The sequence below is a fragment of the Macaca fascicularis genome, chromosome 16 (assembly GCF_037993035.2).
Source record: "Macaca fascicularis isolate 582-1 chromosome 16, T2T-MFA8v1.1".
Taxonomy (NCBI): Eukaryota; Metazoa; Chordata; class Mammalia; order Primates; family Cercopithecidae; genus Macaca; species Macaca fascicularis.
The window spans coordinates 11,811,947-11,824,992 of NC_088390.1; the positions used below are offsets into that span (position 1 = coordinate 11,811,947).

The window sequence follows — 13,046 nt, forward strand, 5'->3', positions numbered from 1 at the left end:
CTGGGCTTGCATTTAATCCATACATCCCTAGTCCACCTGCTTCTCCACTCCCCCGTCCCTGCTTCCAAGCATCCCGAAAGACCCTCTGGCCTTTCCCAGGACCTGGACGTTATCAAGGTCTCTCGGACCCTGATCATTGTTATGTTCTAATGATTTCTTCTGCGGGCCTCAGTTGCTGCTAACGCCTGTCCTGTACAAGCCAGCCTAACCAAAATTTCTATGAGCACCGATGCTCCAACATTAACTGCATCTTTGAGTCTGTTCAACACTCTCCCTCAAGAGCCCCTCTACAGAATTTTACACAAAAGCACAGATGCCTCCAATCCGAAAGTGCATCATAAATTCTTGCTGAGCGTGAGGTTTCTGGGCTTCGGTGTTTCGAGACAGAATGCTGAGTCAGAATGAGCAGCAGAAAAGGTCCTAGGCTCGTGCCTTAGTCTTCGCCCAAAGGTAGCAGAGCAACTTATAAGCGCTAATTAAACTTGCTTTCCCACTCCCTAATAAGGCAAGTGCTCTGTATATTTTATGGACGGGAAGACTGGGAACAAAGGAGAGAACCAGGCTTTGCCAGTCACGTAACTCGCAGGATGATGAAGGCTGCAAGAGGCTCCACGGCAGAGCTGGGCTGGGCTGTGAGCTCCACGCAAACCAGCAGAGCTTGATCTGTTTGGCCAGCGTCCTGGCTGCTGAAGCCTGCTTCTGCCAGGATGGCATTGATATTCTGCACGTAGAAAAGAAGTCTCAGTTTCAAACTAATTGCTGTGAGCTCAAACGCATACAGTCATTAGCGCTTCACTCTGGGAAGAGAGCTGAATCCTAATTGTAGAACTGTCATGCATCCAGGCAAACTGTGTACTCTGGAGACAGCCGTGCCCAGTGGTAGATGGTCCAGCTGCCCCCCCCAACCCCTCCCACTGTTTCACACACACAACCCTAGAGCCCTATCTCTACAGAACTAGGCTACCCTTTGCTCTTCTAGCATCCTGGACTTAGCCGACCTGCTGAGGCTCATTCAAAACCTCGCACCCGCCCCAGCTTTTGGGTTTTGCTTCCGAGAACGTGAGAGGCTGGAAATTCCCAAAGACCTTCTGGGGCCGAGCTGGACAAGGCTGTGGGCTAGCCTGAAACTGTGTCCCTTTCATCTTTGCTCTGTTGCCGATCATTTCTGCTTAACCCTTTTCCAAGCACCGGCTGTGACAATAAATGGTTGAACTTCACTTCTGCCTCTCCTCCGGCTGCTAGAGAGTAATCTAGAACAAGATCTGAGTGGGTCAAGCTTCAGGGTAAATCCTCCTCTGACTCCAGACTAAGTTTAAGAAAAAGTCTGATTCTCTAAAGAGAAAAGCACTAACAGCCCTCTGGGTCTGGCCCAGCCTAGCCTTGCTCCATCTGTAAAGGGTGACCTGTTCTGAAGGTGTAGTCTGGGGGGTGGCTATGAAGAGTTAAACCAAGACAGGGACCACAGTTGCAATGAGAATGGTCACATGGATATCCCTCATGTTAGCTGGTATTTCTAAGCATTTTCTGTAGGCTATGCACTTCACAGACTTTACTTCATTTACTTAGAACAAGCTCAGCAGGTAGCTATGGCATCCTCACCATCACACAATACCTGAAAGCACAGGCTCCAGGATCCATCTGCCTGGATTCAAATCCTGATGCCCCAATTAGTAGCTGTGTGACTCTGGGCAGATGTTTCCATCTCACCATGCTTCTGTTTTATCTGAGATGGCGATGATGTAATTGAAGCGCCCTCCTCCAAGTATGGTGAAGCTCAAATGAGTTAATACATAAGTAGTGGTCAGAACTGTGTCCGGCCAGTGGTCAGCCCTAATGCACTTCAGCCATTGCTACAGAGAGAACCCACATTTAGGGAGTTGAACACCTGTTTGCTGTTCCCTCCCATGCTCTTAACCACAGTGTGATAAATATGGATGTGGGCAGCCAGATTCGTTGTTTTGTTTTGAGATGTAGCCTCGCTCTGTCAACCAGGCTGGAGTGCAGTAGCATGATCTCGGTTCACTGTAACCTCCACCTCCCTGGTTCAAATGATTCTCCTGCCTCAGTCTCCCAAGTAACTGGGATTACAGATATGCACCACCACACCTGGCTAATTTTTGTATTTTTAGTAGAGACAGGGTTTCACCGTGTTGGCCAGGCTGGTCTTGAACTCTTGACCTCCAGTGATCTGCCCGCCTTGGCCTCCCAAAGCGCCGGGATTATAGGCATGAGCCACTGTGCCTAGCAGTGGCCAGATTTCTTTTAGACATGCACCCAGGGCCTGTCAGTAAAGGGTCTAGGGTGTGGTCATCATGCCTGTCTTTCAGTGAAAGGGGCCACAGAACAATTCTCTGTGCTGTGTGTGACTACAGGCTCCCAGCTTTAGTTATGACCCTTCCACTGAAATGCAATTGAGGAATTTCTCGCTGATTGATTGGTTCACCAGGTAAAAAGCATTCAAGATGCGATTAGAGATAAGAAGCAGTGGTTCAACTTCCTTGGGGAGGAGATCAGCCTGAATCCTTCTGTCGGAATCTTCATCACCATGAACCCGGGCTATGCCGGCCGCACGGAGCTGCCAGAGAACCTCAAGGCTCTCTTCAGGTGAGTGTCAGCTCTGCCCCATGCAAAAGCCCCAAAAGAGAAGTTTCTTTCATTTTTCCACTTCAAATGTGTGATGTATATTTTAAAGAAAATTTGGAACATTTGGAAAAGTAGATTTTTAACAACCATCTTTAATGTCTTTAATGCAGTAAAATTGCTTTCTGCTTGTGTTCTGTTCTCCTTTGTATACACATTTTAAATCCACACGTCAGTAGCCTACATTTGCAGTCTACATAGTTTTGTGTTGTTTTGTTTTTTTGTTTCATAGTCTCTTATATCATAACTATTTCCTTCTATTAGATATTCTTGATAAATCTCATTTCATGGCTGCAGGCTTTTTTTTATCAAGTGCATGGTTTACAATGTAATTAACTACTCCCGCATGGTTAAATATTAAGACATTCTAACATTTAAAGTAAATTTATGCATAATGCTGTAATGTACATATTTGTACATTAATCTTTTTTTCTGTGTGCATGATTATTTTCTTTGGCTAGCTTCCCAGAAGTGGAATTACTGTGTTAATGGGTAGAAACATTTTTAAGGCTCTTGATACACATTGCCAAATTGCTTTCTAAAAAGAGTAGTACCAAATTGCACTCCTCGTAGAGATGCATGAGAGCACCTCTTTTACTTCACCCTTGCTACCGGTGGACATTGCCATATTTTAAAACCTTCTTTACTTTGATAAGAAAACACAAATACATTTCTTCACAGGAGCTGGAGGCTGCATTCTTTTTCCAGAAAGGAAAAGTTGGCCCAACAAAGAGAAAACTGAAGAACGCTTTGTGCCTTCTGATTTTCTGGTTACTGAACCTTTACCTAAGGGAGATAGACTGTGGGGAGCTCTGACAAAACTTTTTTTTTTTTTTTTTTTGAGACGGAGTCTCGCTCTGTCGCCCAGGCTGGAGTTCAGTGGCCAGATCTCAGCTCACTGCAAGCTCTGCCTCCCAGGTTTACGCCATTCTCCTGCCTCAACCTCCCAAGTAGCTGGGACTACAGGTGCCTGCCACCTCGCCCAGCTAGTTTTTTGTATTTTTTAGTAGAGACGGAGTTTCACCGCATTAGCCAGGATGGTCTCAATCTCCTGACCTCGTCATCCGCCCGCCTCGGCCTCCCAAAGTGCTGGGATTACAGGCTTGAGCCACCGCGCCTGGCCGACAGAACTATTTTGTCTCATTTTTGGACTGAGAAACATAGTGCTGTCTGTCCAGAGAGGTTGTCAACACTTTATTGGATTTCCAGAGGCGTAGGAGGTCACTGGGCAGCTCCCTGCGTACTTCACTCTCTCAGTCGTGGCAAATTCATGTGTCGCTGGAGTGATGGCAGCTTCTCCTTCTTCAGCCAGGTCCCTGTGTTAACCAAGAGCTCTTGGAATGCCAGCAAGCTATCTAAACGGGTGCTACAGAATACTGCATTGTTGGCAATTTTTTTCTACAAAGTATTTATTAAATAAGCGTTGTGTTACAAATGATTATAGAAGTAGGTTATCACCCAGATAAGAATTCTTTCTTACCTTTTTTTCTTGCTGAATCGTTTTTGCTGAATGGAATTGTCTTTGCCAGTTCAGGGTGCCATAATAAACATACTGCAGACTGGGTGGCCTAAACAGCAGACATTTATTTCTCACAGTTCTAGAGCCTGAAAGTTCAAGAGCAGGGTGCCAGCATGGTCAGGCTCTGGTGAGGGCTCTCCTCCAGGTTGCAAGCGGCCACCTTCTTGCTGTATCCTCACATGGAGGAAAAGGATGAGCTAGCTCTCTGGCCTCTACTTATAAGGGTATTAATCCCATTCATGAGCGCTCCACCCTCATGACCTAATGACCTCCCAAAGGCCCCATCTCCAAATACCATCACATTGCATTTTGGGGGCACACAACATTCAGTCCATAACACATACCCATAGAAGGAAATTTGGAAATAAACAAATGTATTTTTCAAAAATAGTAAGTACAAACATCTACTTTTACATTTAATTCTCTCAAAGGCCCTATGAGGTGGATAGTACTAGTTTCTCCAGTGTATAGTGAAAAAACAGATGCATTCAGCAAATTGCTCAGGATAGTAACCCTAGTTACTAGGGTTAGCTAGTGAACCAACTAGTAAGCGGCAGAATGCTAGAGTTTGAAACCAGAGTCCCTGCTCCTCCCCCCGCCCCAGTCCTGTCATCCAGGAACAATCAGTGTAACCGTTTGGCATTTTTTTTCCAATACTGCATCCGTAGCACATTTCTTTTTCAAAATTGGGATCAGACTCTATATAGTTTAGTATCCTACTTTCATTAACTAATGTTTTTTTGTGTCATTATGTAATTTTCCTTTCACACCACTATTTTTCATGGCTGCATAGTATTCTGTTGTACCAATGTATATTTACTCTTATGTGCAAGTTGCAAAATAATTTTGAGAATTTAAGCATTTGGTTGCTCCTTTGAATTTGAATACAATGTAAAATATTTCAAGAAAAAGATGTGCTCGAATGAAATGTTTATGAAAATTTCATATCAGTATAGGGAAAATGCAATTAAAGAAATGTAACAACCTTAGGTTCCTATTACATACCTAACAAATTAATAAAATGTAAGTAATTTTAAAATCAAATGTTTTTAGTGCCAGAGGAAAAAGAAAATCGCAACAAAGCGTTCTAGAAAACCCTTTCTATATTATTGTATATGCCATTCTGTGTCAAGATAGCGTTAATAAATATTGAGCTGGTGCAAATGTAATTGCAGTTTTTGCCATTGAAAGTAATAGCAAAAACCGCAATTACTTTTGCACCAACTTAATACACACTTCAGACCTTATCATTAGAAATTTACATTTGTATTCAAACAAGTACAGGATACGCCCTGGGTGTCTAGGCTTACAGGAGACACACATTTTGAGAAGGAAGAATAGAGGAACTCTCAGTTTCTTGAAAGTAATGGCAAAAACCACAATTACTTTTGGACCCACTTAATACATGCTTTAGGCCTCATCATGAGAAATTTACGTTTGTATTCAAATAAGTACAGGATAAGCTCTGCATGTTTAGGATTAGAGAAGACACATATTTTGAGGATGAAGAATAGGGGAACTCTCAGTTTCTTGTAGATACCCAGAGAAATTCAATTCCTTATTCTAAGCCTCGAATCTGTTCTAGACAATTTGTTTTACTAATCCATGCCTTGTGTAAGACACACTGACCTCAAGTCACAAGACTTGAGTGGTAGCTCCAAGTCTGCCCCTGCCTGCTAACATTATCCAGCCCCTTAGGAAGGCGACTTCATTTCCTTTATCCTTAGCTAACTCATCTCTAAGTTGAAAGTCTTCATGCTAACTGCAGCAACACATAGAATACATTGAAAGTCTTAGATGAAATAATGGCTCAGGTCTTTCCATGAGTTTTTGCACTTGCAGTTGCCTCCGTGTGTGATCTCGGCCAATGCCTATGTTCTTGCAGGTCTCCTCTTCAACACTGTTACTTGGGAAACTGACTGGGCCTTCTGTCTTCCTATACTCAGGCCTTGTGCAATGGTGGTTCCAGACTTTGAGTTGATCTGTGAGATCATGCTGGTGGCAGAAGGATTCATTGAAGCCCGGTCATTAGCCAGAAAGTTCATCACTCTTTACCAGTTGTGCAAAGAGCTTCTCTCCAAACAGGTAGGATCTCTAAGGAGGCTGCACAACCAAGCACCGTGCAACAGCCCCAGCTCTGGAAACATTCTGGAACAAATGTATTAGGAAAACATGCTCGAGCTTTCTCATAGAGAGTCACTGTGCCCATAAGCATATCGAAAGCTCTGAACACTTCCACAATAAAGATTTATGTTCATTTTTTTAGCTCTGCATTTTTCAAAATTAACCTCAAAACTCCATTTTTTAATAGAATACTTAGCAACACGTCACAGACACCAGTGTCCCATGAGAGACATTACAGTGGTCAATAAAAAACCCCTGGAGGAAATGATCTGTACCTGAAGGGACATAGATGAGGAGGGTCAGGGAAGCAGGTTAGTTGTTAACCAGCTTTGAGCTTCTCATAGTTGCTTGGCCTTACCTGTAGCTTCCGCCTAAGGCAGGGGGAAATTCACAGAAAAATTGCACCTTAGCAAAACATTACCTGCAAGGTTTCTGCCTCGAACAGAGAATTTCTTTTTGTCAAGGATAGATGACCAAGCTTCCCTGGGCTGTCCCCAGTGAGCTTTGGGAATATCTTGTTTTGATCACCTTTACTGCCATAACACAGGCTGTCTCAGCCCTGTGGAGTCTGTCCAAGATGCAGAAAATCCTGTTTTCCTCATACTTCTTTTCTCATTGTACCCCCTCTCTCGGTTCTTTCCCAACGTTGACTTCCAGGCCAGTGACTCCCTCTTTTAAGGCTTTATCCCAAACCTCTCTTTTGAGCTCTAAATCTGTACATTCAATGGTCTGTACCACAGCTCCCCCGAGTGTTTAAAAAGCTCCTCCAGCTCAGCACTCTAAAGCTGATCTCCATCAGCTCTAAGCCCAAGCTTCCTTCTCCTGTGTTCCCAGCCTCAGTATGCTGACCCCTCATTCACTCATTTGCTAACTCTAGGACCCTGGGAGTCACCCTGGGCCATTTTCTCTTCCTTGGCCCTGTATATAATTTTAAATGAACCCTTAATGATTCTATGTTCTGGATATTTCTCAAATAAGTCTCATTTCCTTTCCCTATTCATTGCTACCACTTGAGTTCCAAGCACCCATATCTTTTGTTTAAACTATTGCAACTGCCTTTCTACTAGTTTTTCCACCTCTATTCTAATTCCTCAGATCTGTTCTTTAGCCACTTGCTAGAGTGATGATTTAAAAACGCTCCTCACTTGTCCTAAGATAGAGACCAATGTCCTTATCACTCTCTGCTAAAGACTTCAGGGTGTTCTGTCTCCTCCTACCTCCACGGCAGCGGCTCACAGCTCTCTCCCTGTCGTGTGGTGCTCCATCTCCATTGATCTTTTTTGAGTTCCTTGAAACTGATTGTCTTCTCACCTGAGCTTGTGGACATCCTGTTCTCACTTGCCTTGACTGCACTTCTTTTTCATCTGTGCCTGACTGAATTCCACTCCTTTAAGGTCTTCTTTAATGCCATTTCCTTAGGGTAGTCTGATCCATATCCTGGGTACAGCCACTGTGTTCTTAGTCATCATTGCACACTGCATTTTTCTTTGGTAGCATTTTAATTTTTTAATTTTTTTTTTTTTTGAGACAGAGTCTCTCTCTGTTGCCCAGGGTAGAGTATAGTGGTGATCTCAGCTCGCTGCAACCTCCATCTCCCATGTTCAAGCAATTCTCCTGCCTCAGCCTCCTGAGTATCTGGGATTACAGGCACCCACCACCACGCCCAGCTAATTTTTGTATTTTTAGTAGAGACGAGGTTTCACCATATTGGCCAGGCTGGTCTCAAACTCCTGACCTTGTGATCCACCCGCCTCGGCCTCCCAAAGTGCTGGGATTACAGGTATGAGTCACCGCACCCAGCCTCCTTGGTAGCATTTCTCATGGCTCTAATTAAATAGCAATCTGCTACAAGTCAAGTAGAGGAGCTGGGACTTGAACAGAAGTCTGAGTTCAGACTCCATGCTCTTTTCTGCCCACTACAGCTCCTTCCCACTCCATGCTGCCGCCTGAAGCCTGCTATCAGCAGTGTGGTCTGCTCTCCCACAGACCCTACTGGCAGCACCGTGACCAGGGGGTTCATCTTTGACAGAACCCACTTTAAGGAGCTATTCTTGAAACCTCTTTTCCCACAAAATGTGAAGGTCTCCAAGGCAGCGCATGTAAGCTCAGCATCTACCATCTCTAAGAGTTAACATGGCTCCCTCCTTGACAGCCCTTCCAATTCTACCTGCTGAGTGTGCAAGGAGTAGCCAGATAGGTTTGAAAATGGTTCTGTTTGATCTCTCTGACCCCTACATCATTTGTATGTTCTATGTCTGCCCTGCTGTTGTCACAACTGGAAAAGTAGCTAGCGTTCGACCAGGAACTAGAATTCTGGAATCATAATTTTCTAAGTCATTCCTTCCCATGTCTCTGCCCAAGCTTCAGAGGTGACCTAACGGTGATAGGATATTTACGATTCTGCAGACACTCACCCTAGCACATGGTGTTCTGTCTCTCTGCCACTTTGGTCTAACACTGCCCACAGGATCATTACGACTGGGGCCTGCGGGCCATCAAGTCCGTGCTGGTGGTGGCGGGATCCCTGAAGCGAGGAGACCCTGACCGGCCTGAGGACCAGGTCCTGATGCGCTCCTTGCGGGACTTCAACATCCCCAAGATTGTGACTGATGACATGCCCATCTTCATGGGCCTGATCGGGGACCTCTTTCCCGCCCTGGATGTCCCCCGGAGGAGAGACCCCAACTTCGAGGCTTTGGTTAGGAAGGCAATAGTGGATCTGAAGCTCCAAGCTGAGGACAACTTTGTGCTCAAGGTACACATGGTTTTTCCTCCCAGGATTTCTCTATCTCTTACTTATTGTCCTGGACAATGGGTTATCCTTCATCCGTAATCCAAAGTGTTGTTTTAGATGTACAAATATGTTTTAGATGTAAAAATCCCTAGTTAGTGATAATTCATTTCAACCGCTCTTCACTGGGGACCCACAATGTGGAATGAATGGTAGGGAATACAAGGGAAAGTTGGAGGATCCTTACTTTATAGCCCTTCCATTCTGTTTGGTGTACCTCAGCCTGAATGCCAACTATCTGCTCACTCACCCACAAATGAAAGGACAGAGGCCAAGATCTGGCCACATCTACAGAGCCTCCACTCAATCCTACTATCCTGGGTGGAGACCAGCAAAAGAGAGCACCTGGGACCAGCAGAGGAGAATACACCTCCCAGCCTCCTAGAAAACACAGCACAGCTCCTTATTTAACCTTGAGGCTTACCAGATATTGAAGAAACCCAACAACACGTGAGATAAAGACAAATGGACAGACAGACAGACAGACACACACACACAACAAAAACAGCCAGTGAAAATAACAAAGAGAACATTTTTAAAGTTCTAATTAGCATCTTTGAAGGAAATTTTAAAAATGATATCTAACAAACAAGAATTAGATGCCATTGTACAAAATAAAAAGCACTATTGGAGAATTATAAAGACCTGTTTTAAATATAAAATTGTATGATTGATGGCATTCGAAATTCAGTGAGAGGATGGGAAAATAAAGCGAAAGGCAACATCCCAGGATAAAGCTATAAACAGTATTATGTATTATGTGTGTGTGTATGGTAAAATATTCACACATGCACACACACACAGAGACAAAGTGTGAGAGGTGAGATGATGTACAGAGGATCAATTTAGGTTATCCAACATGTTACTAGAAAGAATTCTAGAAAAAGAACAGGAAGCTAACTAGAGCTGGAAAGACATGTATCTACATTGGAAAGACAGTACTGAACAGAATGACTTTAAATGAGTCTGTGCAGGGACACACCATAACGCAATTTCAGAGGTCAAGAATCAAGAGAAAACAATAAGTCTCCTAGTTGAGTGAGGAGGTAGTACTAGTGTATTAATACCTGAGACAGGGTAGTTAGGAAAGAGGTTTAATTGACTCACAGTTCTGCATGGCTGCGGAGGCCTCAGGAAACTTACAATCATGGCAGAAGGTGAAGGAGAAGCAAGTCCTTCCTCACAAGGCAGCAGGAAGGAGACAGAAAGAGTGCAGGGGAAATAAAGAGCTGTGGACACCCTTTGTCTTCCTTGCACAGTGCATTTTTCCTTTGTAGCATTTATCACAGCTCTAGTTCAATAACAATCTGCTACAAATCAAGTGGAGGAGCGGGTGCTTGAAATGAAGTCTAAGTTCAGACTCCATGCTCTGTTCTACATGCTACACCTCCTTTCCGCACCATCCTGGTTATAAAACCATCGGATCTCGTGAGAACTCACTCACTAGCACAAGAACAGCATGGGGGAAACTGTCCCCGTGATCCAATCACTTCCCACCAGGTCCCTCCCTCGACACATGGGGATTTGAGGTGAGATTTGGGTGGGGACATAAAGCCAAACCATATCAACAAGTGATCCAGGAAAGGAATTCAAGAGGAACTCAGAATCTCTTGTCAGCTAAATTGGATACTAGAGAACAAGAAAACCATTCCTTCAAATTTTTTGAGGGAAATGATTTCAAGACTAGAATTCTATATAACCAAATTATCATCCATGATATTCTCAGAATCATAAATGTTACTTCTTATGCACCCTTTTTGAGTAAGTTACTTGAGGACATACTACAGCAAAACAAGAATGAAAAACAAGAAAAATACTGTGAGATTCAAAAAAATCAAGAATCAAGAAAAAAAAAATCCTGAAATGACAGCTGTTAGCAGGCCTAGAAAGCAATCAATTCAAGTTAGAGCAGGAAGTCAGTAGTCTCCCAGAAAAGAGAACCTTAAGAAAAGTGAACTTATTCAAAGCAAGAATGGAGTAATAAGCTGCAAGTTCTTGTGTGTTTTATTGAACTTCTAAGTTATGGGGACTGTGACGGTTCATTTTATATGTAAATTCGTCTGGGCCACAGAGTGCCCAGATGTTTGGTCAAACATCATTTTGGGTGTGTCTGTAAGGGTGGTATAAAGTTCCAATTAGACAAGATGAATAAGTTCTGGAGATCCATTGTACAGCTTGATGACTATAATCAAAAAGATTATTGCATACTTGAAAATTTAAATGAGAGTAGACCTTAAATGTTCTTAGCACAAGAAAGTGATACGTATGCGAGGTGAGATATATGTTAATTACTTTGATCTAATCATGTCACAATTATACATATATCAAAATGTATTATACACCATAAATATATACAATTGTTATTTTTCAATTGTACCTTAATAAAGCTAGGGAAAGAAGAGGAAAAAAGTGTTTATACATTCTACAACATGACTGAAAACATCTTTCTAAGTCAAAAAAGAACCAGTCACAAAATACCACATATTGTATGATTCTATTTATATAAAACATACAGAACAGACAAGTCTTAGAGGCAGAAAGTAGACCAGAGGTTGCATAGGACAGAGGTGGGGGCGGGGAGTGGGGATTGACTGTTAATGGGTGTGGGGTTTTCTGTTGGGTTTTCTATGTTCTAAGATTCGATAGTAGTGATGGTTCTACAATTATGTGAAGATACTAAATTTCATTCAGTTGTACACTTTAAAGGGTGAATTTTATGGTACATGAAGTATGTCTCACTAAAGTTGTTGGCGTGAAAAAAGAAGAGGTGATGGATCTAGAAAGCAATTTTAAATCTTCCCAGCATCTCTGGTAAATCCCTTGTTTATGCAAAGGAACAAACAAAAGTCTAGGAATATAATACAATCTCCATTCAGGAGCCAGAGTACCATCTCCCCCTCCCTCTCCTCTCCCTCTTCCTCCTCATTCCTCCCCTTCCCCTTCCCCTTCCTTCCTTCCTCCCTCCCTCCCTTCCTTCCTCCCTCTCTCTTTTTCTTTTTTCTTTTCTTTCTTTCTCTTTCTTTCTCTTTCTTTCTTTCTTTCTTTCTCTTTCTCTCTCTTTCTTTCCTTTCTTCTTTTTCTTTCTCTCTCTCTTTTCTTTTCTTTCTCTTTCTTCTTTCTTTTCTTTCTGCAATGACCTCAGGCCAATTTCATGCTTAAAACCTCCAAATGCTTCCTATTATACTTAGGATGAAATTCCAGCTACCAATTTCTGCGTCTCTCTCTGGCCCCTGCTTGCCTCTTTTGTCTCACCTTGTGCCGCTCTCCCATTTATGCCCCTGGTCTTTCAGCCCTCTAAGCTTGATGCTGAACTTAAGGCTTTTGCACTCACTGTTGCTGTACCCGGAATGGCTTTTCCTGCTGGCCTTCACATGGCTGACTCTCTTTCACTCATATCTGAGCTTAAGCCTCCTTGGAGGTTCTTCCCAACTCTCTCCTCATTCCTATCTGAGATGATCCTGCATAAAGTCATTGAAGGAAGAGACTCTCTTCTGGGTGCTTTTGGGCCCTGAATCATAGGAACAGCAACGCCCTGGGACAGAATAAAAAAGACACTGATGCTGTGGACAACAAGACGCAAAGTAATATCTCAGGAGATGATCCTGCCACAACTGACACTGATCTTCTTGCCCCCAAACAGCCATTTAATCTGCTACCTTCACACTGAGCTTAGCACTGCTGCTCTCCTCCTAAATTCCCTGGTCGTAGAATTCTAGAATTCTAACACCTGTATTATTTAAATTTCGAAAATATAGGAGTCCTGGCCAGGCGCAGTGGCGCACGCCTGTAATCCCAGCACATTAGGGGGCCAAGGTGGGTGGATCACCTGAGGTCAGGAGTTTGAATCCAGCCTGGCCAACATGGAAAAATCCCATCTCTATTAAAAAATACAAAAATTAGCTGGGCGCAGTAGCAGGCGCCTGTAATCCCAGCTTACTTGGGAGGCTGAGGCAGGAGAATCGCTTGAACCCA

At 43.4% G+C, this 13,046-nt stretch overlaps 1 protein-coding gene across 2 annotated transcripts in view; it reads left to right on the forward strand.

The window, feature by feature from the left end:
• DNAH9 (dynein axonemal heavy chain 9) overlaps window positions 1-13,046 on the forward strand; it is a 374,175-nt gene that overhangs the window by 138,507 nt on the left and 222,622 nt on the right. For both annotated transcript variants that reach the window (XM_005582917.5, XM_065532787.2), the window contains 3 exons: window positions 2,447-2,604; window positions 6,106-6,244; window positions 8,751-9,038. In XM_005582917.5, coding sequence (XP_005582974.3) covers window positions 2,447-2,604; window positions 6,106-6,244; window positions 8,751-9,038 — 585 coding nt within the window. The remainder of the gene's footprint in view (window positions 1-2,446; window positions 2,605-6,105; window positions 6,245-8,750; window positions 9,039-13,046) is intronic.